Source organism: Cloeon dipterum, chromosome 1 (genome assembly GCF_949628265.1).
Source record: "Cloeon dipterum chromosome 1, ieCloDipt1.1, whole genome shotgun sequence".
Lineage (NCBI taxonomy): Eukaryota > Metazoa > Arthropoda > Insecta > Ephemeroptera > Baetidae > Cloeon > Cloeon dipterum.
In genome coordinates, this window is record NC_088786.1 from 11,500,563 (window position 1) to 11,527,357 (window position 26,795).

Consider the following 26,795-nt stretch of genomic DNA (forward strand, 5'->3'; position numbering starts at 1 on the left):
AAAAAACCTCCTTGGCGCATCGAGGGGTGGGGCACGCAGATTCTTGCGAGAAAGGGATGGGTCGATCTAATAAAACCGGTTTTCAGATATTTTGAGAGGAAAAATCGGTTGTTCTGGCTTGATTGGTATGTTTAAGGCAGGTTTTTTGATCATTTTGCCGGTTTTATTGAACATTAATCTTATTCCAAGATGTGAGATGTTAAAAAAGTACTCGGTGGTACCCATCGAATAAAAATCTAATCGTTGCAGCCAGCACTAGCTAGCAGAGCCTGTACTGCCAGCCAGTTTTGATGCAAGTTGCCAAGTCGCGAGTGAGATCGTCGTGCATATTGCGGAGATGAAATCTGCGACAAATTACGAGGCGGCCTGCTCCACGTACCGCGAGTGATCTCTAGTTCGGCTGCTACAGCAGAGAAGGACGTGCCTGCACGTGACCCTAGCCACCAGGCGCAAAGGTAAAGCCCCCGGCGGTCTATCTACAGGTTCGTGTTGTGGTACACGGGGCCCAGAGCGGACGAGTACCAGTCCGTGACAGCAAGGATACGTCCAAGAGCGCATTTAAAACGCGTATCCATCGTTTTGTCATTGGGAGCGAACGCCCACACGCACTCGTCGGCAGTCTGCTGCTTTTGGTTTGTTTTCGCAGACTTTTATGCAATATAATTTCATTTGTGCTGCTGCTTTTTCCGTCCGTCCGTCCGCCGCCGCTGCTAGCAACCTGAATTCCTGCACAGACGTCATCACCTGTACTGCCTGCTGGTTTTTGACACTAGCGGTCTATGACCATATCGGAGGCACCTTCACGAATTTGGTTGAGTCCGCGCTCAAGGCTATACGCGTTACAGTTGTTGGTGTGTTCGCCTCTGAAACCGGAGCACCGCGCCCAATTACACACACGGCTTACTCGAATTTTACGCATTTTTCCACCAAATTTTCGCTTCGGTGCCTCTGATGAATTTTTTAATATATAATGAATGAAACTCACATATCCACAGCCTCCTGCTGACTCATTATTTGGATGTTGCAGCTTCCTGCCTTGTGGCTTAATTGCGTAACGTGTTTTTGGTTTGCTTTTGTCTCGTCTACGAGCGTTTATTCCCTTGAATTAGAATAACAATGGAACCAGTCCAATGAATGAAATGTCTCAATAAGACTCTCGTTTGTGCAATTCCTTACTAACCAATTGAAATGGCGATTCATGAGCGACTCCCACGGCTTTATTACGTGCATATTTTATTGTTTCCACGTCTGTGGGTAGCGGTTGATTCTCGTGGAAAGTTGAACATACACACATTTCAATTGCTTCATTGATTTTATTAGCGTTTTACACTAGTAGATCCTTGAGTCCTGTTAATTTACACGATAATCTGTTCGACGTTTCAATACCAAATTAAATGATTATAACTTACTCTTTGATTAACGATCGTCGGGATTGTAGAACTGGTATATATATTTTATTCAGGCTTTCCAGTGTTCTCCACTGCTAGTCAAATGACAGAAAATATGCTTTCTGTTTATTGTTCATTTCTATTTTTTTCTGTCAAGGTAATTTATCAGCTTGCGGTGAACCTCAAGTAGATTTTTAAAATCATGCTCATTTGTAAAATTGCTGCCTTTTCATATTATATACTAATGTCCAGTGAAGATTTTAATGATATAAAAATGTATCTACTATCTTCGCTCCCTGACGAGAATAATTTGGTTACTTCAGATAATTTGTGGTATGCCTTCTTGGAGAGTTGATTGCCCTGCGTGGAGCGATTTTCAAGCTTGCGCGTCTAAAATATTTTTTAAGAAAATAACAAGCTTTTTTGTCTTCAATAACACTTAGTAATGACTCACCAAATAATTTCAATCCCGAACTTAAACTTTCCTAGAGTTGTTTGCAGTGTCTTCACCTCATTTTAAATCGAAACCATCTATTTTTTATCATAAAAATTGATAGAGATTTCCAAGACTTTTTAATTTGAAGTTCATAAAATTTAAAAGTTCTGGCCTTCAATATTTAATTCCAAAAAACGTCCTCAAGCAAATGCGTCGCTTATCGCCTATAATCTCAGGAGTTACACTAAACAATTTATGTCATGAGAATCTTATTTCCCTACCTTGATTCCCGCTTGTGCTGTGAAAATATGGAGAATCGTGTTTAACTTCAAGCTGCTACTTGTCACTCTTGAAAAAGAAAAAGCCTTGCGCGCATCTCAAAAGCTCCATTGCTCTTCCTAACAACCTTTAAACCTTATTAATGAAAATTATAATTTAAAACTCTGTTGTGCTTCTGTTTCTCCAAAAGATGAGTAACGATGTAAGAAACGAGCAGAGCTACCTGAAAATGGCAGCGTCCGCCGAATCTATTGGCAGCTGTTCGCTTGACGTAGATTACACGACAAGTGAATCTAACGCAGGTAAAGAACGAAATCATAGCCACGTACGTGCTCTGGTGTTTGAGTGAGCAGACAAACGCACAGACGCGCTGAATTGATTTGCATTAATTAATGAGTTCAGTGTAGCGCATGCCGCCGCATCCCATTTATAAATAAGCTGAATGTGTGTATTTATTCAGAATGCAAATAATGCTGTGTCCAGTGTCCATCCTGTCTGGTGCTTTAGTGAATCTATCAAAGTGGAATGTAAATAAGAATGGTTTAGACCTCTTTTCCTTGTCGGCCTCTTTGTGTTCGTCCGATTGACCCATTTCTCCCCAGAATATAATTGCTTCTGTTAATTGTCCGCTGGCTCGTTTTGTTTATTTATTTATTGTCCGTTCGTGTTGCACTCTATTTCAGATTGTTATTTTGTGTCTGTTTTTCCTTGTTCCCTATTTCAGGCAATTCTTGTTGTACTTGACCGGCTTCTGTTTATCTTTTACTTTTTCCAGGGATCCGTTTGCAAAACTTTTTATGGCCTAAAATTGATTTTCGGTGCTTTAGTAAGTGATTTTTCGATTGCAGTGGATTGTGTTCTAAATGTTTCTTCGCGTCCATCCTCCATTCCACGCATCTCTGACTAATCCAAAGTATAATTTTGCTCCAGATTATGAAATTTGCATTGAATTCATTTTCCCATGGAGAAATTGAGGAAGTCGGAGAAATTTCGTACAGTTCATTCCTTGCAATAAATTTTTACGACCCTCCTCCGCACAGTACTTGTTTTTATACTAGCAATAAAAGCAGTATGTTGCTGGAAGGTGCTTCTGAAAGAGTCTAAAAGCTATTTTTCCAGGTCAGACATTTTGACAGGCAATAAATTGTTAGATTCTGATGTGGTTTTGCCAAGTCAACAGCGGTGCTCTTGAAATTCCGCCTCTGTCACTCCAGCAAATATTTGTCCGTTGAAAACCACTCAAATTAATCGCTGTTGCTCTCGTGACCTTTGTCGATGAGCCTAAATAGCAATCAAGTGCCAAATCACGGTTCAATTTTATTTTCGTACAGCCTTATACGCGTTAACTTTTTTTAAACATCTGTTCGAGAAATTTAACTTTTACAACATGAATTGGAACCTATATTAAAGATGGCGAATCAACAAATCAAATTGATACAAGGAATTTTTATTTATTATTATTTGTTCAATATTGGTGATTAGTCAACTTGCTATTCAGACTTTGACATTTTTTCAATATTATTTTCAATGCAAAGAAAGTTTATTATTTTATAAAATATTTGTAAAGTAATTCGATGGATGCAGGGCTCATTTTTAACACACAATTCATTGTTTAAATCACGCTTGCTTAGTTACAATTAATATCACTTAGTCTCAATCACTTAAAATTACTAAATATAACTTTCACAATTTTAGGCTATAGAACTTAATTTGTTTCACGACTAATTTTGCAATTACTCTTCTCTAATTTCATATTTCGTTCGCCACGACATGTGAATTAATACACCAAATTTTTACTTCAGTTGCTATTTGTAACTTTTTCCAGCCGCACCTCTTCATTTTGTCAGCGTAGTGTTTTCGTGCCACAATAATTATTATTTTCACCTGTACCTTGCACACTGTGTCGTTGTAATTACGTTCATCTACATGCGTCGTGCATAATTAATTAGCCAACTAGTCCGCGTCGGCCGCATCAGCACGAGAGACGAGTAAGGCAAAAAGGGCCGACCGAATGTGCAAGACAAGTGTGCCATTTACTTTTCCGCCGCTTTCTCTGCTCTCGCGCTCGTGCCGCGCCGATGTCGGACGAATGTGAAGAATGTGTCGATTTTAACACTTGCCGCGTGTGATTGACAGCTTTGTTAACATCGCGGCTCGGCTTCAAACCATCGCCGTCGCAGCGCACCCTCCACAGCTTCGATTCGCAGCGGCTCTTGGCGCAGAGTTCAGAGGAAATCTCCACTTCGTCCGCCTCCGACCGCAGACAGGCAGTCAAACTCGCAAACTCGAGGTAATTATGTTCGCAGATCAGATAAGCTTTTGATCACTCTTGAAAAGATCCCACGGCGCCCGCTAACCTTAAATGCAGAACACGATTTCTAATTGTTTTCGTGGTCCATATTTTCTTCACTCTACTCACAATCAGCACATCCTGTAAGCTCTGAGCTTCTTTTCGCCTCCTCGCACCGAGGTATTTTATTTAAATTTGTCCCTAAAGTCGCTGGAAAGGTGTGAAAACCAGCAAGTGGCGTGTTGGCGCCAGTGCGTCTCCCAGCCCGTTGAACTATTTGAGCATTTCGGGTCACTAAATTTACCCCATTTAGCCGTCTCTAACATTGAGTAACCATAATATTAGATTTATTTTTCAAATGCTCGATCAGATATATATTTTCACCGCGTCATTTTGTTTTTAATTAATTATCAGTGCAAGTAAAATTGACAAATAATTCTTTAAAATTCATTTATTAAATGGAAAATATAATACGATAACAAGGTTGTTCTTGCAAATAGGCTCTAAAGCCATTCATATAAGGTATGCTTGAAAGCTGTTTCAGCTATTGAAGCGTGCAATAAGAGAACTTTGTCTGCATATTAAATTGCCAGGAGAGCGAGAAGAACAATTCGGAGAATCAAGTCTATTCGCTCGCTGCAGCTGGGTAAAGCCACATCGTGCTGCAGTTGGTTCTAAATCGATTTTTCTCACAGGTTTAGTATAGTGCTGCAAACAGTAACAGCTGTTCACATCCAAAAATCCACAATATTTCAAGCTTTTTGTAGCAGATCTTGATTCCTGAATAATTAACAGATTCAGCTATGGATTTTGGTGGTCAATCGCGTCCTTCGCCTTAAAGGCATTATCTCAGAATTGGTATCGCGTGGAATAGATGAATGTGGGGCTGTAAATAACGCTGCATTTGGTTTTCGGGCAATGAAGGTGTATCGTTACGCCTTTGGTAATGAACTTGTTTTTAGTTCGTCTACAAATAATTCAAGATCAGTGTCACGCGCGATGTAACGTGTTATTCGTTCTTAAAAACGGTTATCCAATTTATCTTTTTTGATCAGGAATATTTATCATTTTTTCTCTTTCCTCTGTCATAAAAATATAATTATTGCTCTCTTTGGGTTTTTGTTCATGAAAGGATAACAAGAAAGTAGACGAACCAGTTTTGCTTACGTGACTAAAATGCTGGAAGAAATTTGCTCAATTTTCTGTAGAATGTTTTTAGCGTTAAATTAAGCAAGATTTTTCGATTTACATTCTTCCACAACAAATATTGCCTACCGACAAATTAAAAAATAAACGTTAAACGTTGCTGGTTCAACTTTTCACCAAAAAATTATTGTTCTTATCAAATCTTCAGGTTTGGCGAGACAGTAAATTTAAGATGTTTCTTGAAGAACCGTTGAAATTCTCACAAGTATTTTTTCATGTTTATTGATGTGCCATTGATACCAACGTCATGGTTCTTCATTTATGATTCCAGGGACGTCTTTAAGAGCGAGGACTCCGTTTTTAGCTACCTACAGTCTCGGAAGCCATCATACGTCAACATTTCGTGTTCGGTGAGCGGCTACACGCCAGCAATCAACTACCACAACCTCAAGTTTGGCCTCAGTAGTCTGCAGAGTCTGAACACGCAGCCGCTGATTTTAAGCAAACGAAAGCCGCACTCCTTCACAGAGATGATGAACGGAAACCACAGCAAGTCGGACTTTGTCGACTGCTCCTCAGGCAACTTCTTCAAGAAGCAGTCGCCAGACTCATTTTGCTCACAGTTCACCAAGACCAGTAACATATTCACCAACAACAACAACCGCATGACCAGCGTTGAGTCGACCGCAGTTCACACCTCTGTGAGTTCTTCTATTGTTATTCCGCATGTGCTTTACTGCGACATTATAAAATCTCGATTTTTACCCTATGCGCAAAGGGCAAATGTGTAGAGTCTTTGTTTTTCAAAATTTCCATCAGTTAAGTTCCAATTAATTATTATCTTTCACATTAATCACCCGCGTTCACTAGGCTTACGTTTGGGCTTTTTCGCAATTTACCCAAGTAACTTTTGCAATTTGCGATAAGAAACAGCACAATGATAAGGGTATTCCTGTGACACAATTATTTTCGCATGCAGACCTTGAGGCCTGAAAGCAAAAACGGCACCACCAATGGCGCCGAGTCAAACACGGAAAAGTCCTTCATCCAGCAGAGAGTGGAGCGGCTGTATGGAAGAGGTGCCTTCGCACCCACCTTCTACAAGCAGAGAAGCGTTTCGCCAAGAAGCAGCCTGGTGGGTGCAGCCAGCGTTAAATTGAACCTGTTTCTAATGAAAATCTTCTCGCCATTCATTGTCTACAGTCTCCAGGCCAAGAGAACAAAACAAATCCAGAAAAGACTGCAACCACTTCTCCTACGAAAATGCCCGAGCTGCCAGTGCTCAAGTTGCTGCGACCAGAATTCCGTGATCAACTGATCCTTAATTCGGCGCACTCAACCCCTTGGTGGAGGCAACAGTTGAGAACTGTACCCAAGCCAGTAGAGTATAATGGCAACGGCACTGGACAAGAGAGAATCATTCCTATAACCCTTGAGGCAGACGTCATTACCAACCAGTCAAAGGTAGAAAAGTACTTGAATACTTATGGGCTCCTAAAAACATCAGGTGCTAAACATAATTATTATTATTATTTGAGGATTACCAGGTGAAAACAGGTGGCAAGTTGATTGAGGAAAAATAGGGTCCTACTTTTTCTGATGAAGCTTTCGAAAAAAATGCTTGTTTTAAATATAAATGCGTAAGAAGGTTAAAGATTAGACTAATGCATAAATTCAATCAAAATCTTAAAACATTCCATCCGATGTTTTTACAAATGGTAATTCAATACCCTCATGAAACTTTGTATTTAATTGCAGACCGATAATGCATTAAATGACAAAGTCTGTGATGTCGCCACTCAGGCGCAAGAAATCCCACAAGATCAGCAGCCTGCGGCTGTTGATGTTATCCCCATCACCTCAGCAGTTGCACCAGATCCCGCCAACAAGGACAAAGATGGGCATCACTACCTTAAGGTGTGTAACTACCTGATGATTAATTAGACATCCTGACTAATCGCTTGCGGCGCAGCTCCATGCTGTCGAGACTCAAAGGTTGCTCAAACTGGCTGACTTGTACGAAGAAGATTTGGAGAACTCGTCCATTAACGAAGATATCAAGGGAAAGTTGAGGGCCGCTACTGGACAGGCAAGGCTGCTCGTCAGGCAGAAGCTGAAGCAGTTTGAAGGACTCTGCCACAGAAACTTGGTATGCTCTCAATGGAAAAGCGGTGTATGGTTCTTAATAATGCGTTTCGTAAAGGACTCGAACTGTGAAGAACAATTCCCCACGACCAAAGAGGATCTTGCTGGCTTTTGGGACATGGTTTACCTGCAAGTTGAGCACATTGACAGCTTGTTTAATGAGTTGGCTGAACTGAAAAAGAAAGGATGGCCTTCTGAGGTTTGTTAAAAACAAATATCACATTCACTTAATTTGATAAATTAAATAAATTGATGTTAAGGATTTCAATATTAATGAGGGAATGTCTTGTATTGTAAGAACACAAATATTAAGTTAATGTCAAGATTTTTTTAATCTAACTATCAGTATTATAACTTAACATATTTGCTGATTTTGCGAGTAATTTTTAACCAACAAAATTGGGGATTTTAGTCTACGCCCAAGAAAGCACCACCCCCAAGGCAAACCAAAGGCGCAGGAAGGCCTGGAAAGAGTAGTGCACAAGTCATCGCTAAGCCGCTCTCAGACAAGGCGCAGGAGGCAGCCCGTCAGCGTGATGAACAACGAAAGAAGATTTTGGAGGAAAGGAGGCGTCTGGCCAAGCTTCAAAAGAAGGCAGATGACACAGTCGAGATTTTTGCTCCAAATGCTGAGTGACTGAGAATGAGTTGCACCACAACCTCATATTTACATTCTTTAAAATGCATTTTACTTACGAATTACTCAGTAATTTAACCAACTCAGCTTCTAACGCATGACAGTGGGAAACAAAAATGGATATCAATTAGACCCGTATCAAGCGCTTTGAATACAATTTCTTGGCTTGCAGCAGAAGGTCACATCTTTGATCAGTAAGATTTAACAGACATGCCTTGTTGCACTTTGGTCTTGCCGCCATATAAAAAATGCAGACTGATTTAAATTATTGTAATGTATCAATTGTAAAATCTGAGTCCAGAAATGGCACGGATAATTGTGATCATGTGTGAAATGAGGTAAAGAATTTGTCACCGAGAATAATAACTTTGATGATGATTATGAAATGAATATTTTTTATGATTGCGGGAGGAGAGAAAGTGCTTTGATGGCGCAGCAAAATTGTAGCCAAAGAAATTTCTTAAATGATTACATATTGCACGGAAGTGACATTAACAAACAAATTTACGCTTTTAACTCGTTTGGAAAGAATAATATTTTTGTATGGTATTTTGATTTTGCGTGTCAAATGATATTTCTTTCTGCTTTCTTACTTTCTTTCCTGTCTCTGTTTCTCTTAGCAATATCTTTGATTTAGAACTAACCCTAGTGAAGTCAAGCAAATTGAACTAACAAATAGGCAGCCAAATAGTCACAAGTATACACGCAATAATGTGCTCGCAATTGTTGAGGATTTGAGATCAAAACCTCTTCGATCACGGCGAATTTTAAAATGGCTATTTTATGCAATTCTATTTATAAATTGAATTTATTATTTAATGAGAAATATTTATTGCTAATTTTGGATAGAGAATCATGTATTTATTTAAAATGATCATGACTGGCTCACAAGTTTCATGGATAATTATGTTATCTTTAATATCTTGTAATGGAATTTGAGATTAAATTTAAGATTATTTGTATAATGCAGAGTTTTAATATGAATTTCCCGTATGAAAAAGTCGATATTTGTTCATTTAGTACAATAATAATAATCTTGATTTAGGTGCTGACGAATCTCAATATGGTTTAATCTTGATGAAATGACATCAAGGAAAATAATCTTTTGAAAAGTTAAAATATACACATGGACAATTTGGCAATATACCTCAACATCTAGAGCTAACTAAAAATATACAACTTTATCCTGTTCAAAAAAGCAAATTAAATTCCTTTTCAATTATTGATTTTCACCATGGATTTTTCAATTGCTTAAAGCACCTGAGATACAACTTTTACAAAACATTCGATAAAATGAAAAACATTTTTGAACTTTCACAGCTTTATTTAGAAAACAATTTAATTCCATACACACAAAGCAATGCGTAACAGACGATAAAATTAACCAGATTAATGTAAACAAATTAGAAAAATATTAATCTGCCTTGAAACTAGTAGTTTCATTCGTCAAGCTCAACCTGAGCCATTGGTTTGAGTTCACTGGCAACTCGGAACGTACATCCTGTGGCAGCAATTATCTGTTCAACTGTTACGCCATCGGCAATCTCGGTCAACTCCAGTTCTGCGGCCTCTTTATCAACTTGGAAGACACACTGGAATATTTTATGTTAAGTGCAGGTTTTGGAAAGGTTCCAAATTATTTTTACAAGATCTGTGATGATTGTATCAACACACTGTTGTCCTGTCAGCGGAAGAGCACACAGCTCCAAGATTTTGTGTGCCCCACCTTTAGCTGTGTGCTCCATAGTAACGACGACCTTTGTGCCAGGAGCAGAAACCAGATCCATCGCACCTCCCATACCTTTCACAAGCTTGCCCTGGTCATAGGTTGAATAAATTAATTATGAGTACATGAAAATTCAAAAAGACTTCATAAGTTAGAAAGTTAAATAATACCGGAATCATCCAGTTGGCCAAGTCTCCACGCTGAGAAACTTGCATGGCGCCCAAAATTGTGAGGTTCACATGTCCTCTGCAAGTTTAAAAGATAAACACTGGTGCAAAAATTTTCTTTCGTGCAATGCTAACCCTCTGATCATGGCGAAGCTCTCGTCACTTGAGAAAAATGCTGCTCCGGGAAGTGTTGTCACAGTTTCTTTGCCTGCGTTAATCAGGTCAGGGTCTTGTTGGCCAGGCTCAGGGAAAGGTCCAAGGCCTAGGATGCCGTTCTCGCTCTGCAATGTGACCTTGACGCCTCGGGGGATGTAGTTGCTGGCAAGCATGGGCATTCCAATTCCAAGATTGGCTGTTGGGGCAAAGACTTATTTATTTTTTGCCTGCACTGATTTCTGCAGTAAAAACTAACCATACATTCCATCCTTGAACTCAAGGGCTGCTCTACGGACAATTCTCTCTCTGTGAGCAGTGGCTGGATTGGACTTGGCAGAGCTTTTGCTGCCAGCTGCCTTTTTCAAAGTGAGTCTCTGAAATGGATATACAATAATGAGAAAAAAACATAGATTTCAAATTAAATCTTTGCCTCTATTCTCTTTTCATAGTTTTCTCCTTTGACAACTCGCTGGACATAAACGCCTGGGACGTGAATTTGATTTGGATCTAATTCTCCTATCTCCACAATTTCTTCAGCCTCGGCAATTGTAATTTTTCCTGCCTTGCAAACAGCAGGGTTGAAATTTTGTGCTGTATTTCTGGATTAACGAATTCTTGATAGACCAATCCTTATATTTCCATGTCAAATTACCTGAAGACGAGATTTCCAGCCTTGTCAGCCTTCCACGCCTTGACAAGCGAAAAATCTCCAGTGATGGCTTCTTCGAGGATAAAATTTCTGCCATCATATTCACGCACCTCCTTCCCACAGCTGGCCTTCTCAACTTTCGAGCCACCAGGTGCGTACTTCAGTGGCGCTCCACCCTCTGATACGAGAGTTCCAAAGCCAGTGGGAGTGAAAAAAGCTGGAATGCCTGCTCCACCGGCCCTGATCTTCTCTGCCAGGGTGCCTTGTGGAGTAAGTTCAACCTCTAGTTCGCCACTCAGGTACTGCCTTTCGAATTCAGCGTTTTCACCCACGTATGACGCGATCATTTTGCTGATCTGTTTTTTCTGAAGAAGCAGACCCAGTCCAAAGTTGTCCACGCCGGCGTTGTTGCTGGCCACTGTGAGGCCATTGACCCCAGTTGACAGCAGACCATTGATCAAGTTTTCAGGGATGCCACAAAGTCCAAACCCTAAGAAGTTGTTTGTCTCACTTATTAAGATTTCACTGACAATTTATATTTTAAGTATCCTATATTATGCATATATGTCCCGAAATAGTGTTGGATGTTTACATGTTTCTAATCATCAAATTAATCTTGATTGAGATGAGCTGATTGGTAGTGAAGTATGTTATTAACAGTATTGAAATTATTGAAGATTGTGATTCTGATAAGTTGCCCCTTAGTTAAAATAAACACTCGGTGTTCCTTTTCAATTTAAGAAATACTAAATGGCTCCCCTCAGTGTGGAAAATTAATCCTCAGTGGTTAGCCATAGTGAAAATTGTACAGATTAAAACTGTGTGTGTTCCTCTTTTAAGATCGCATAGAATTATTAATAAAAGGATCCCAATGCAAGAATAGTTCAAACCTCCTACAAGCAGGGTTGCTCCATTGGGAATGTCTTTGACAGCCTCTAATGCTGATGGGTAGACCTTGCCATCTTTATTGTTCGTCGAGAAAAACTGCAGTCAGAGAGTGGTATTCAGAATAAAAATTAAACCACAAAATAGTAAAGTTTCACTCACCCTCGTAGTGCTAGGGTACAGAATGTTGAGTCGCCTGCTAAAATGACGGCTAGTGGACAAGATGTAAAACATACCCTTGACGTGCAAAGCGCTCATTTTCCGTGATTTTTTCGGCAACTTCTGGAGGAGACTAAAATTTTAGGTTCCAAATTTTCGATAAGAGGGACTTGTCTTGTCGATCTCAGCGAAAAATTGTCGCGTGAGTGGGGTTATTCGGTCCGTGTTTGCACTTCAGGCTTTCGTGTTTTGCAAACTAACTGCGCCTCGTGCGGTCACAATTTATTGTCAAGGACGACCGGCTATAATTTACATCATCGTCCTCAGCCGCGCGGGCGAGTTAAAAAGCAAAAGCACACGAGTGAGTTGAGTTGTAGATATACGAATCTGTATGTATCTATACTTTATTTTTACGTACGTTCTTTTGATTCGCACGTCTTCAAAATCCTCCTCCTTCTCCCGACTCCCAACAAACCTCACTGACTCGCCCCTTTTTCTGCAATATTGTGTTGAAATCTATGTGCATTGAGGAGATAAAACTAAATTACTACCATTGTGAAAATGTTATATATTTTACTCTAGTTGTTGATTTTTAATCGGTTTTTGTTTTATTTAAAGTTTTTCTTTTGATTCAATTTGATTGCTGGATTGCTTTTGATCAATTTTTCCACTCAAGTACTGTTCTCCTTTCCGCACACCCATCATCCATTTTCAACAACTCGTCTATGTACCTTTTGTCAACATCAACAATATCAACTTAACTGAACCCTGACCAGACCCTGACTGAACCACCGCCAGACCATCACCTGGTTCAGGACCCTTAGACATTGCAGCGATCAGCAATGCAGTGAAACGAGAGCCTGGGGAGGTTACGAATCGAAATCCGATTTACATATTCGATTTATTCCATGGTTTTCGTGTAATATGGTGGTACGCTTATGATGAACACATTCTAAAGCTAGATACATGAAAGCGCTTTCCGCTTTCCCTTAAAGAAAATTTAAAACTGCAGCATTAGTTCTTTAAATCATGTTCAAGTTTAATTTTTTTATTATAGTGTAACTTTGTCTGAATAAACGGCCACATCAAAATGGATCATCGTGGGAAATCAGGACCAGGTCGTGGGGGCAAGAGCAAAGCCCCTCAACATCCTGCAAACTTCATTGCACTAGGTTCTAAAGGATCTCGACCTGATCTGACCGAATCAAAACGGCCCGGTATGCCTCCAAAGGTAGGCCCCAGCTCATCCGGTCAAGGTAAATTATTTGCTTCCTCTATGGGCGCTACGATCGCATTATCTACAGAGTTACCCAATACTAAAACATTTTGGAAAAATTTCAGGAGTCGAGAGGAAGAGAGACCCCTCAGTTTCGGTTTCAATGCCTCTAAATAAGAAGCCAAAACTAGATGCAGCAGCAAAAAGCGAAGATGCGTGGGACTCACATGCGATTGAATGCGACCCTGCTGATTTAGTGGCATCAATCAGTCAGGCTATGGAAGATGATGATGCAAATAGGGCACGCGGTCTCTTGTGTGGTGGTCTGTTGCTCCTGAGGAGAGGCAAAGTGGACAAAATCCTTATGCTTTCACTGCTGTTAATCGGAAAACAGTGGCCAAAAGTGTGTATTAATTTTTGAACAGTTAACAAGTTGAAGGGAAAAACAATAAAATTTCTCAATGATTTCAGCTTCTAACTCCAGAGATTCCTTTGCTGTGTCTCGCTCTTTGTACAAAGGGGATGAGGAGCCAAACGACCACGGGGATCTGCTATCTTCTAATGAAGGCACTTCAGCATCAGACATCCTGGCCTGAACTTCTGGCTCGAGTTTATGCTGAAGACTCAGCTGGGGACCGGCAGTGGGTTGACCTGGAGGAAGCTCGGCCTCTTGTAGAAAACATTTGCTTGTCGTTTGGCACTAAAAAGCCCACCAGAAGTATCGTGCCTCCTGAAGTGCCTGCAATGTCTTCTGAAATTACTCCTGAAGTGTCTGCTGGACACTGTGACTCACCTGCACGCGAGGAAGATGCAGGCAACGCACGCAGGGGGGCAGCCATCGAGGCAATTGACACAGGTCTACCCATGGAGCGGTACAAGAAAGAAGCTATTGAAAGCGTGATCGTAAGCTATGTAAAGGATTGCATGGCCAATCGACCAGGTCTGGACCCTAACTATAAAAATTTGGCCAAGCTGATGATCACCGCAAGTGGACTGCAGGGCGTGAGTTTCAACCTCAAAGTCCCTTTTCATTTACCGGAAGATTATTCAAATCTCGAAACTCAAAACCTACCTTTAACATTTCTATTTTAAAATTCAAGCAACTAAATTTTTTACTTATTTTTTATTACAAAAATTTGATGATGAAGAAGGTCTAATTATAAAAATAGTAGTATTACGTTATTTCAAGCCACTAAAAATGTAAAATGTTTTCCAATTCATCTGTTGTGTAAGCTCTTAGTATTGGAATCCAGCAATACTGGTGGTTTCTTTCCATTTTTATGAACTTCCGCAATAATTTTGAACTTAATCCTGCTGCTGTGCATTCTGCCTCTAGAATAATTTCAGACGTGCTGAAAACAAAAATCAGTTCGTCCATTCGTTGTAGAAACGTCAGAAAAGATTTTGTATTCCAAAAAAAGTTTTTCACGATTCTAAGGCGATAACCAATTTTTGTATTCAGCACGTCTTAAGAAAACATATTAAGTAAACAATGCACAGTGGAAGGATTGAGTCTGAAATCGCAGCGCAAGTGCCTTAAAATTGAAAGTATACGGTGGCACTATTATTTGCTGGCGGCTTTGAACAATAAGGGCTTACGCAACTGGTGAATTCAATCCACTTTGTAATATGGTAAATTTCATGTTGTAGGTGCCTAATAAACATTCTAATATTATTTTAATGCACTAAAAGTCACTTGAAAATTTTAGATCAGGTTGGCAGCAATTCAAAAGTTGGATGGATGGCTACAGAGCCCAAAACTTTTGAAACCAAGCCAGGATCTTCTCCTCAGCATTTGCGCCAACTGCACAAGCTCAGAAGACACTGATATTGTGGGACATATTGTCAAGTTAAAATGCAAGTCAAAGCCAATCCTCAACTGTTTCCTCATGTGTATCAGGTAAGGGAATAAAATCTTCAAGCATCTATATTCTAATTGCACTGTCATTTATAGGGAGCTGATCGCCGCTTACGCAGGCAACCTGGGCTTGCTGCTCAAGCTGGTGGTTTACAATGAGTTGTCTAGCACGCGCAACCAAAACAACATGCAGGTTTTGTCCACAATATTTAGTATAAATCAAGATCAGTCTTCTGGAATGCTGGCAGAAGTATTTCATGAGTTACTCATCCACAAAGAAGACTATTTAAAAGCGATGCGCAACTTTCTTCGCGAGATGTTCCGCAACGTGCGGGAAAAATTGAATGTGATCGCCTTCTGCCGCGCCCTATTGCAGGATCGCAGCACAGATCCAAACTTCAGGGAATCTGGCTCCAAAGAACGAATGCTAAATGCCATACCAGATATTGTCTGTCTTACCATCCTGCTCAGCATTACTCTTCAAGTTAAGGAATCTGCTTCTTTGTTGGCCAGGTATGCTGTCCCAATTATAATTAAATTATGAATTTTCACGGTTTTTAGTTTTCTTAAGATCATACAATAATTGAGTTTATCGATAATGTTATAATGTTTAGTTTATTTAATAATGTTTGAGTTCACTAAATATCTTACTTGCTGAATCTTATACTGATGAAATTTTCTTTTTGATGATTTTTAACCAGGGTTATCTAACAAATTTAAACAATGATATGTTCGTTTGAAATTACAAGTAGCTTCCTCGGTGTACAGCGAGCTTTTTATTTTTTCATATTTTCTAAAGATATGTCCTGCTTTACAAGTTTGGGCTGCATGTTGTTATCCACAATCCTCATAGGGGGAACGAAGCTCATAAATTAATGCTGAAGCCTGTAACTGAAATTTTACTAAAACAGGATGGAAAAATAGAAAGCTCTCCAGACGCCGAGAAAGCAGCGTCAAATTTCAGCTTAAAATTATGAAAACGTCTTGGTAAATTATTAATTTTACACTCTAAATTTTACTTTTGTTCTTTCATTGCTTTCCACGTTTTATTTTTGCCTTGGAAAAATAATTGTAAATTGGATTTGAAAAATGGACACTTTTTGTGACTTTCTTATTTCAACCTTATGCTACCATGCCAAATTAATTCCAAACATCCATTCCATGGCTTAAAAATATATCAATTTTAGGGGAGACACGCGTGAAACGAGCGTCAGCAATTTAATCAACTTCCAGAACTTGGTGGCCAAAGTGCAGCAAGACGCAGCCTACTGGCTGCGAGACACCGTCGTTAAAATGTACCGCCCAAGTGAGGAAACGTACACTCAAGTAATGAAAAAAGTGTTTTTCCTTGAGTCGAGCGACCAGTACCACAACAAAGACAACTGGCCTCCGGAAAGCGACAGAGGCACCATGTATCGGTTGGCATCGGATGTGCCTGTTTTGCAGAAAACTCTGATAGTGATGTGCATGATTGGCATGTCCAACGAGAATCCCATCACCATCCCCAACCTAATAGACGTCATGGAGCGCATTGTAAGACGTGCGGCACTCATTGCCAACGAACATTTAAATCCTTTGCACGTCGATAAAGTTGAGCTGCTCCCGACGCTGTTCAAGCTATGCAAATACAAACACCCGCAACACTACAACTTTTCGTCAAGTTACAGCCCACCTAAACTGGCGATCTTGAACTCTTACTGGAAGGTAAATAAACTACCGTTAACTTTAACATTTCATTAAATTCACTTGTATGTTTTTATTTATGGAATCGATTTATTCTTCATCATAAGCGATAAAAATCGCTTTCTATTTCTGTGTAACCTAATAAAAATAAAAAGATATGTTTATCTCGTGTTGTGCAGGCCTGGTCACTTGCGGTGGTGTTGGCTGCTTTCAATCCAACCACTGTAGGAGCCGTTGGATGGGGAAAACACGCTACACTGCGAGCCTTAATGGAGATGTGCATCACCAACACCTTTCACTACCCCCCACCAACAATGGCTCTCAAGGATGAGGACCTGGCCAAGGAAGCGCATATGATAGAAATCGAGCGTAGGCAAATGCTAGAATACGAAGCACTTCTGGCCGAACAAGAAAAGCCCAGCCGAGTCATTACCGAGCAGAGCTCGCATTTTTTGCAAACTCTGACTGTATTTGATCCTATTGGGCCTGCCAGAAGACCACCGCCTGCGTCACTCGCTGAGCTTCAGTCTCTTAATGATGTACTGCATCTCGGCCACCGCCTGTGCAGGTGCAGAAGCCCTGACTTTCTTCTTGATGTTATTCAGCGCCAAGGAACGTCCCAAGCGATGCCCTGGCTTGCCGATCTCGTCAACTCCTCTGATGGCTCCCTTTGGTAAGCTCAAATATTTCATTTATTGAAGTTTTATCTCAACTGCTGTATGTTAGCCTGAGAGAGTCTGTACAAATTCAATTTTAAATGGTTGCAGAACAGAATATGGCTAGATGAAGCTCTATTCCCGCGAAATATGGAGTAAAATTACAATTTTGATCTGTCGTTAAAAAATTCATTCAAACGAGTTTAGAAATTTAAAATTAATAAAAAAATTAGAGAGTATGTACTGTAGCAGGCTTAACTTCATAAACTTGCTCACTTAATTTTGGGTACTTCATGAGGAAGTTAAAAGATGTGATCTAACATTTTGGTTGCAGCCACCTTCCTGTGCAATGCTTGTGCGAGTTCCTGCTCAGTGATCTGGTTCCAATGGCCGAGCATTCAAGGCAGCAAAAGCACCAGCAACTTGTGAACCATCTAAAAAATATGCTAGCGGTTAAAGACAGTCCAGAAAGTTTAGCACAGTGTCTCGAAGTTCTTGTATACTTCATGGGAAGGCTGGGGTCGCATCAGGCGTGCAACAGGCACCAAGCTATCAAGGTCTGTGTCCTTGTTAAAGATCAAAATTTGTTGCTAAGATCCTCATTTTCAGGCTCTCAGACTGCTATTGGACGAGGATGAAGATGAGGTCAACTCAAACAACTGGGTGCTGGATCGGCTGCCAAGCCTTCCACACTTCTCAAACCTCAAATCCAATATTATCGTAGCTTTGAGGCAGGCGTGCCTCTCCGAGAATGACATCAGCACTTTGCGCTGCTACCTGCGTTTCTTGGCTGAGCACGCTGTCAAGGATGCTGATCAGCAATGTCTAGCTGATCTCACGGTGGACATGGCCACTGTGGTGGTTGAAAGGAACATCATCACCCACATGCTGCTACCCTCAAAAGGACAGCAGGATTGTGACGAGGCGCATAGCTCACTCGCGCACCTCATGGAAATATTCATCAAGTGAGAAAATATAATTGACCACCTAATCTTTAAATTTTTTGTCACTTCAACATTCCTTTCTTTTGTCAATTTGTTAAAAAAGACTTGTTAAACGACTTACTATTAAATAAATTTGGTTTTAAAATTTTGGTTCTAAGAATGGTAACAATGGAAAGAACAAGATTAATTTTAATTTATGAAATCAAACTTTCAGCCATATCACTACATCTCGTGTTCCGCGTCGTGAGTCATACGCGTGGTCGCACAACCAGGATCACATCCTTGTGGAGTGGCCAACAGAGGAGTGCTATCTTCACATCTTGGTGGTGCATGCGTCAGTTCTACTGCTGACCTACGGCCAGGGCCGGCATCACCACCTCTTCAAACAGCTGCACGAAATCTGGCTTGGCACCGAGAGACCTAGAGGCCGACTCACAGATACTTTCGAAGAGGCAGTGTTGTTCCCTGACTGGCTCAAACTAAAAATGATTCAGTCAGAAGCACCTGGTCTTGCGGAGGCAGCACTCGCTGACCTGGAGCCGCCGCAACTGCTGCTGTTTGCTCAAAACTTTGGCATTCCGCCTTCAAACATGAGCAAGTTGCTAGCCACTTTGGATCGCGCGGTGGACCATGAGCCACAAGCCGTGGCCGAAGCCCTCCAGGACCGTTCATACATGGTGCAGCTGGTCAGGGTGCAGCATTACCTTGGCGCTAAAAATGGGCACACATTCCTTCATTTTCTTGATCCTTCAAATCAGGTGAGAGAGTAATATAAATTAAAGTATCGCTGAATAAGCATTGCTCCCATTTAAAAACATTGTATTGCAAACCATAATATCAATTAGAGCAACACTATTCTTACTTTAACGGAAATGCTTAATTTTTGCTGGTTTTTATCTGTGCGATTTGTTATTTTTAAAAAGGCACAACCTGAAGAGCTCCCTGAATCGCCTGAGATTGTCGTGCGCCGGCCTTTACCGCTGCAAACAGAAAAGGCTCCAGAGCCTAAGGCCATGAGCGCGCTGCTGCCTTCATTGTTTTCAGAAGATGGTCATGAAGCCAGAGCAGCGTTTTCCCTGATCCATAAAACAGTTTGCAATGAGGTAGGTACAAGAAAATGTTTTCTATAATTCCCGTTTTCAAGAATAATTTCAAAATTTGTGTTTCAAAAACTCAACCATTAACAATTTTTACATTAAAAAATTTTATTAATCGCACTGGGCGTATTGCTTTAATATTATTACATAGTTTATTTCTTGCATAGTTATGAAGAGTCATTTTTCCCCAACGACACTTTTTTGATAATTTTGCAACAATCGCTGCAGAAGTTACATTTTTACAATCATCGCAGGGTTCATGTTAAAAATCTGATTTACACAGAATTTTTAAGTTAAACAAAATTGACACTCAAATTGATCCATGAATTATGTAGTTGAGTGAAGGTGACTCTGACTTGCTGCTGTCGATTCTGCACCATGTGGTACGTGAAATCCGCAACCGGCCATCGTTCGCACATTACGCCTTGGCCCGGCCACTTCTGCTGTGGCCGCTGGTGCGACTGGCCGTTTCCACGCGACCCAAGCCTGCCGTCCGAGAGGCCTTGGCGCAATTAGCGGAGCAGCTAAAGTGCACCAACACGCCAATGACGCACATGCTGGCCAGCACGGATCAGCAGCCCAAATTCAGAGCGAGCAGGGCCACCGTGGCCGAGGAGGCGACGCAGCGACTGCTCTGCCAACAAACCAATGAGAGTACTGGTCACCTGCTTGACAGCCTGGCCACCCTAGAGACCGTGCCCATCGAACAGCAGATGCAGCTGCTGTTTGGACGTGGACACACTACCTGTAGGCCATATCTGCTCACCCTGCTGACCCATGGCTCGACTTGGAGCACTCTGCACAATTGCATGACCCACTTGCTGAGGAAGGCAGACCCCAGGTAACGTAATTTGCTTTAAAATGTCAATTATAATATTGTAACTGACGGGTGTATTTGATTTCAGCTATGATCCAGGCGCAGTTCTAGATTTCCTCTGGGCACTTATCGGAAATCCAAAGCTTTGGCAAGGCCGAGAGAAGAGACCCTCAAAACACCAAGTTCGGGATGATATTTTGGGCCTCAGTTTGGAGCAGGTTAGCTGACACATTTGAATTTGTCATAAGCGATAAATTTTAAAAATTGTTTACCATGCGATTTTACTGATTATAATTGTAAATTTTAGGCTTGCGTTCTGCTTGACTATGTTCTCGAAGAAGCTTTGGTCGTCGGGGGTCAGGAGTTGTCCGATGGACGCGTAGCCCTGTTACTCCAATGCCTGTCCCTTGAGTACCTTCGACCCATGGTGCGTCACTTGGCCGCGTGTCTCCAGTCGGCTGACAAGGCGGCTGTCAGCCAGCAACTGCTATTGCAGCTCTACCTTGCCATGCCCGTGCTGATCAATGGACTTAATGATTGCGAAAAGGATCTGCTGATCGAAGGCACCAATCTTGGTGCCTGTGCTCTTGACATTTCCTCTCACACGCTGCTCTCCGCTCTGGCTTCCTCTGCAGGCCCACCTAAGGAATGGAATCGCCGCAGTCAAGAATTTGAGCTAGCCGCCCGCAAAATGACGGCCACACACCCTCTTCTGGTAATTAAAATTTATATGTTTGTGCATTTTAACATAACACAGAAATATAAAATTTTTAAATTCTTTTTCTGTGGATTGTTTTAACATAAAATCATAAAATCTCATCTGGGATTTTTTGCTGCTGATGCTCTGCAAATTTAACATTTTCTCATTTGAATTGCAGTATTTGTGTAAAAGAAACTATTGCAAAATTAACGCTAGAATGGACAAATCTAACCTTTTTGTTAATAAAAAATCCATGTGTTGTACTCTTTCAGGTCTTGCGACAATTGCCAATGTTAGCAGCATCGCTTCAAGGTCGTGTGCATTATGAGTCTGGTGTTTTCCGCCACAGGAATCATTTGATCTACTTCTTGCAAGTGCTGGGCCTGCTTGAGGTGTTGCAGCCGCACATCTTCCAGACTGAGTATGCCCAGTCACTAGAGCTTATCCTTGACTCGTTTTTTGCAATGTTCCAGGTAAATCCAATTTAACAAAGATTTAAATGTTTTTCTCATCAATTTTTATTTATATTCAGCTACACAACCAATTGAAGGATGTGCAGATCGCATTGTCCAGAACCGTGGCGCTTCTACAGAGTTTTGTGTCCTATGACGCCCAGAGAGCTCTAAAATACCTTCAACGCCACTGCCAGCTACTGCAGTAAGTAATTCTCTACACTTTTGATATATTGCATAGAATTTTTTAACTGGGTTCAAAACCTTTTGGTAATTTTGCCGCACTGATATTTTCTAAAAGATTTTTCTCTCAAATTTGCTTTCTTGCTACATTTTTTATGTGCCTCGTGATTTTTTGGTAACCTCAACTTGAGTTGTAGGTGGATAGAAAATTGATAGCAAAAATATTATTAGCAACGGGGAAATTTTTCACTCAATAATTTATTGCTTTAATGGGAAAAAATGGAAATTCTTATTTTTTTGCGGCAAAGTTCGTTTAAAACTAACTGGTAAAACCAGCATTGTTCATAAAAGATGATGAGAAATTTCAATAATTCTTGTTATTTACTAAGTTATAACAGTGTGTGGTATTTTCAATACTCCAACATATTTTCAAACACTATATTCCATACTCATGGTAAGGCAGACAACATTTGTTGGCTCAGGTGCAGTAAAAATCATCTGCTTGGAGCCATGCTCGGCTCGAACTTTAATATATTTCTGTTCGATCGCTTGCCGAAAACGAAAGCTCACATTTAAAAAAGGTTGAAATTGTGATCTGCCTGGTAAAAAATTATTCCAATCACATTTATATTTCCTATTTGTTCATTCAGATGGCGAAGAATTACATTCAATAGAAAAATAACCAACAAGTCTCTAACAACTTGTTAAATTGTCATACAAAACCATGAATGCTGAACGGAAAAAATAAATTTATTGAGCAACGTTCCAAAACCAAGCTTGGGAAAGTTAGAATCAACAGTCTAACATCAAACAAAATAACTTTTTCCGCAGTGACCTGCACGCTGCCTACCCGAATGTGAGCGGATTACAGCCGCTATTGGCCGGACTGTCGCTGCCCGCACGCGACGGCGATGAGCCCGAAGTGCTGGTGGCGGCCGCGGCGGTGAGCGCCGCTGAGGCCCAGCAGCCGCCGACGGCCATGGTGGGCCAGATCGTGGGCCGTTTGGGCCGCCAGCAGACAGATGACGTGCAGCAACTGGCGCTGCATGAACTGGATCAGGCGTCTTCCCGCCGTCCGGCAGTGCTCGAGGGATGCGTTGACGTGCTGGCCGGGCTGCTGCTGCACCCGAGCATTTACACCCGCAACCAGGCGCACATGCTGCTGCTCAGATACCTCCGGCACAATCCAGCCGCCGCCGCTGCCTCCGTCACCACCTTCATCCAATGTCTGGAGAGCAGCAACCCCGACATCCAGGCGTCAGCCATCGAGAAGATTCCAGAAGTCGTCGTCTGCGCGCAAGGTAAATTATATTTAAAATTCCTCTTGAGTCCCAGCCGAATCATCAATCCACGGTCGTTAATAATATGGGATGCTGAGTGACAGTAAAATGTCAATTAACTTTATAGCATCTCTTGTCAATGAAAATTTCAAAATATATCTAATAACTAGGAAGAGTGTCGTCCATTCCACTGGATTATGTAATATCTGAGTAATGGCCAAAGTAAAAGATGCATAAAGAAAGACCCTACTGATCGTTTCAAATGCCTCGGTTCAATTTTAACACAACCACACAAATTTACATGATATAACAATTCACATGATATAATATTATATTAATCGAAATTTCGAACTCATTTGATCTCTTTTCTCTGTTCAAAGAGTACGCACTGACCATTCTGAAGAAATTGGGCAAACTTGGAATTGAGCAGGGAATCGACACCACGTCAGTGATCCTTCATACTGTTTCTCTCCTGCAGCTGCAGAATGGATGTTAAGTAATGCTTTGTCATAAAACCTATTTTCGGTAACAACATTAAAACATAATAAATCTGGCTTTCTGTGAGCGTAATGCATTTTGAGATTCTCATAGACCCCATTACTGTCCATTCAACACACTCACAATAGGATGATTTGATAGATTCGATTTGGAAACAGGCCTAATTCAATTTCCAGCAGAGGCCGTCGCTTTGGCTGTTGTGAGGCCAAGTGCAGCTAAAAACAATGCGTGATTGATAGTATCTCGGAGCTAACGGTCTTCCTTCTCCCTTAACAAGTCAGATGCGATCTATGAACGAGAATAAATCTAAACCTCCCATCTTTGTAGGCTATTAGACGTAAATTGTATGCTCACGCTTCCAAAAAATGCAGCAATGAGATTCCCGCACGCCACTTCTTTTCTTATTTTGTGCGCACCTTGACACACACACTTTGACTTTGCGCCGCGCGGTACTAATTTTAAATAACGCTGAAGGCTGAAGCCATCAAATTAAAATACCCCTTTAGCGTGACTCCTCTATTATTACTATTATTTTTTGCAATGTACTAGTTATCAATACAGTTGGATAGAAAAATGGGTTTGCTATATCATTTGCTACTTTGTATTATTTCATTAAAGTTTTTGTACAGGTATAGTATACCTAATTTAAAAAGCTCTTCATCACTTAATGGCGAGGGTTCTTTTATCTGTAGTGAAATTAGCAGAGTAAAACAATGCTCTCACGAGCTAGTTAAATGAAATTTTTAATGTTGGACGAAAACACAATGATTCTCGAAAGAAATTTTAGCCAACATCATTAGTTATCTTTGGGTTTGTATTTTTCAAGTAAAAAATCTGAAGTGATATTTTTATACATTGAGATTTATTTATCTGTTCAGTTACAGCGATTCCACGTCCGTTTTTGCAATGAATAATTTTAATCCTACTTAATCTCTTGACTGACCTGTCTCTGAAATTGAATAATACATGGCAAAAAAATGGTATTAGCAATGAGGTGCCGAGACTTCTTTGCGTTGTATAATCGTTTTCTCTTTTATTAGGTCGCGTATAAGTAGAGTCAAAACCGAACATTTTTGAACTTGAAAACACAAGTGCGGCGCCTGTCGTGCGTTGCTATCTGCGATCAAAGCCGCCGTCACCACGCTAATTAATCCAAACAGACACAGAGAGGAGAATGCATCAAGTGCAAGAAGGCGTGCTCCGTGCGTGTTATTCGGCAGGGTCGAAAGCAGGAAAGCAAAGCGTGCAGGCTGTTGCGTCACCTGGCGCCGAGGCTCATTGTCCGCGTGCAAGGTCACCGCATTTCTCCTCAAGGGCCTTCGCGCCAGGATGCAATGCACTCACTGACTCACCAAACCACCTGAGCGGCCGGTGTTGATCAAACTCACAACTGATTTGTTTAACCAGCGTTAAGAAAATCTATGCACACACCTGATTGTGCATGAGAGGGTCGACGCTGAACAAACGGAATAGTGGAACGAATTTACACTCGCAGTACATATTTGCATAAAAACACGTGTGCTTTTGTTGTACGTAAACAAAAAAAAAATGATGCTCGCAGGCGTCTCAGGCAGGTTTTTCAAAAGGAATAGTGCATGATTTGAATGGTTTTAGCTCTTAATCAGTGTGAAAATTAATGCAGTCTTAAATTAAACGTCGTGATCTAAAATCCCTCGATATTCGTTTAATAGTCATTTCACCACCACAATCTAGGTATTTATCTGAATGAATGCCTTTTCTTCAAAAAACCTTCCATAAAATGCCTGGGGCACCTCCCAAAATTAACGAGCTAAATTAAATATTGCTGTAATAATACGTGTTCATAATGATTTGAACTAAGAATTGCGGCATGGGGATTTAAAAACTCAAAGAAAATTACCACGCGGTTCCTTTCAGCTTTGCGCGCAGCTCGAGCAATTCCTCGACAAACTTGGCGAGGGTACGCCCTTCTGAGGGTGAGCCGCTGATTGAGTTGTCTTCAGGAGCTTGAGGGCTCTCGGTGCTCGCCAACTCGCTGACGTCTCTCTTTTGAATCTGCGGTGGCAGGTACTTGTTACTCAAAGTGGTGTAGTCGTCGATTTCGGTGATGACTTCCACGCCGCTCGCTCCCAGCTGCTGGGTTGCCGACTCTTCCGGCTCTGCGGGAGGGTCAGTTGTTGGGGGTGACGGGTCAGGGCTGGCCGAGGGAGAAACCTCTGCAGAGGGTGTCGGTTCGGTTGGGGCCACGGTGCTCACAGAGTAGATGGCCGTCGATTCGCCAATTTCGGAAGGGGACAGTGAGCTGTCTGGCACAGGGCTGGGCTCCTCAGGGGCTGGTTGCTCAGGGACGGTTTCCTCACTGGTGGGTTGTTCAGGAATAGGTTCCACGGGTTGCTCAGGGGCGGGTTCTACAGGTTGTTCAGGAGCAGGTTCTACAGGTTGTTCAGGAACAGGTTCTACAGGTTGTTCAGGAACAGGTTCCACGGGTTGCTCAGGGGCGGGTTCTACAGGTTGTTCAGGGGAGGGTTCGACAGGTTGTTCAGGAACAGGTTCCAAGGGTTGCTCGGGGGCGGGTCCCACAGGTTGCTCAGGAGCAGGTTCTACAGGTTGTTCAGGAACAGGTTCCACGGGTTGCTCAGGGGTGGGTTCTACAGGTTGCTCAGGGGATGGTTCCACAGGTTGTTCAGAGGATGGTGCCACAGGTTCCGGATCAACAGGCACGCTGGGAGGTTCAGTTTGAGCAATGTTCTCGGGGGGTAGGGACCCTTCAGGGCTAGAGGCGATGGGAGTCGTTTCCTCAGGATTTGGCAGCACAGGGGCGGGTTCTACAGGTGCAGGCTCAGCTGGAACAGGCGGCACAGGGGCAGGTTCCACGGGTGCGGGCAGCACAGGCACGCTGGGAGGCTCAGGGGCGAAGTTCATCGGGGGCGATCCATACCCGAGGGGTGGAATGTGCTCCTCGAACACAAGCATGGCGGGCACGGTGTCAACGTGCCACACCTGGCGCTGCAGTTGCTGCTGCTGGGGTTGCAAGTAACCCCTCGAGGGGAAAGCCTGTCGGCGCATATGCGGCGCGTGCAGCGCATTGCGGCTCGGTCTGGCAGGTCCGAAGAACCACTGATGCAGTGCTCCGAAGGTGGGCCTTGCCGCGGCCTCAGCGACTAAAAGTGCCATCAGGACGAGGTGTACACGCATGGTGCTTCCAGGCGCACTCGCACGCACGAAAACAGAGCTAGAATAAAACGAGCACCGCCACCAGCATCTTCTTTTATAGCAGACCAAAGATTTTCAAGGTACTGCTTGTTTACGTAATTATCGTCTCTCTAACAAACTGGCGGGCGGAGCCTCTAACAAACTGGCGGGCGGAGC

The 26,795-nt window shown here is 41.8% G+C and overlaps 4 protein-coding genes across 7 annotated transcripts; 2 read left to right on the forward strand and 2 right to left on the reverse strand.

Moving 5' to 3' along the window:
• The first annotated feature begins 286 nt into the window (after window positions 1-286).
• Window positions 287-9,286, forward strand: LOC135934198 (uncharacterized). Of its 4 annotated transcripts, none has more exons than XM_065475767.1 (11): window positions 287-632; window positions 2,294-2,405; window positions 2,879-2,929; window positions 4,240-4,393; window positions 5,871-6,240; window positions 6,519-6,674; window positions 6,743-7,003; window positions 7,298-7,456; window positions 7,512-7,688; window positions 7,743-7,883; window positions 8,097-9,286. In XM_065475767.1, exons 2-11 carry the CDS (start codon window positions 2,294-2,296, stop codon window positions 8,319-8,321), a joined length of 1,806 nt encoding a protein of 601 aa, XP_065331839.1. In that variant the 5' UTR covers window positions 287-632; the 3' UTR covers window positions 8,322-9,286. The 4 variants fall into 4 exon arrangements, with proteins under 4 accessions (XP_065331839.1, XP_065331840.1, XP_065331841.1 ...); XM_065475768.1 differs by having other exon boundaries at window positions 287-455; XM_065475769.1 differs by lacking the exon at window positions 2,879-2,929.
• A 338-nt stretch (window positions 9,287-9,624) lies between these two features.
• Window positions 9,625-12,547, reverse strand: SCOT (Succinyl-CoA:3-ketoacid CoA transferase). The gene is made up of 10 exons (XM_065475771.1): window positions 12,482-12,547; window positions 12,067-12,196; window positions 11,910-12,003; window positions 11,023-11,509; window positions 10,801-10,969; window positions 10,627-10,744; window positions 10,350-10,566; window positions 10,218-10,293; window positions 9,968-10,138; window positions 9,625-9,913 (listed from the first exon to the last, which is right to left on the reverse strand). The coding sequence occupies exons 2-10, from the start codon at window positions 12,160-12,162 to the stop codon at window positions 9,761-9,763; spliced, it is 1,581 nt and encodes a 526-aa protein (XP_065331843.1). The 5' UTR covers window positions 12,163-12,196; window positions 12,482-12,547; the 3' UTR covers window positions 9,625-9,760.
• A 281-nt stretch (window positions 12,548-12,828) lies between these two features.
• Window positions 12,829-23,514, forward strand: IntS1 (integrator complex subunit 1). Its single transcript, XM_065475764.1, has 19 exons — window positions 12,829-12,993; window positions 13,121-13,319; window positions 13,405-13,682; window positions 13,751-14,281; window positions 14,989-15,179; window positions 15,234-15,650; window positions 16,325-16,841; window positions 17,000-17,493; window positions 17,811-18,033; window positions 18,086-18,441; window positions 18,635-19,178; window positions 19,344-19,523; window positions 19,853-20,358; window positions 20,423-20,552; window positions 20,642-21,049; window positions 21,307-21,507; window positions 21,567-21,691; window positions 22,501-22,970; window positions 23,330-23,514. The coding sequence occupies exons 2-19, from the start codon at window positions 13,154-13,156 to the stop codon at window positions 23,443-23,445; spliced, it is 5,853 nt and encodes a 1,950-aa protein (XP_065331836.1). The 5' UTR covers window positions 12,829-12,993; window positions 13,121-13,153; the 3' UTR covers window positions 23,446-23,514.
• A 776-nt stretch (window positions 23,515-24,290) lies between these two features.
• On the reverse strand, window positions 24,291-26,709 carry LOC135934202 (uncharacterized). Its single transcript, XM_065475776.1, has one exon. It carries the CDS (start codon window positions 26,619-26,621, stop codon window positions 25,323-25,325), a length of 1,299 nt encoding a protein of 432 aa, XP_065331848.1. The 5' UTR covers window positions 26,622-26,709; the 3' UTR covers window positions 24,291-25,322.
• Between the last annotated feature and the right edge of the window lie 86 nt (window positions 26,710-26,795).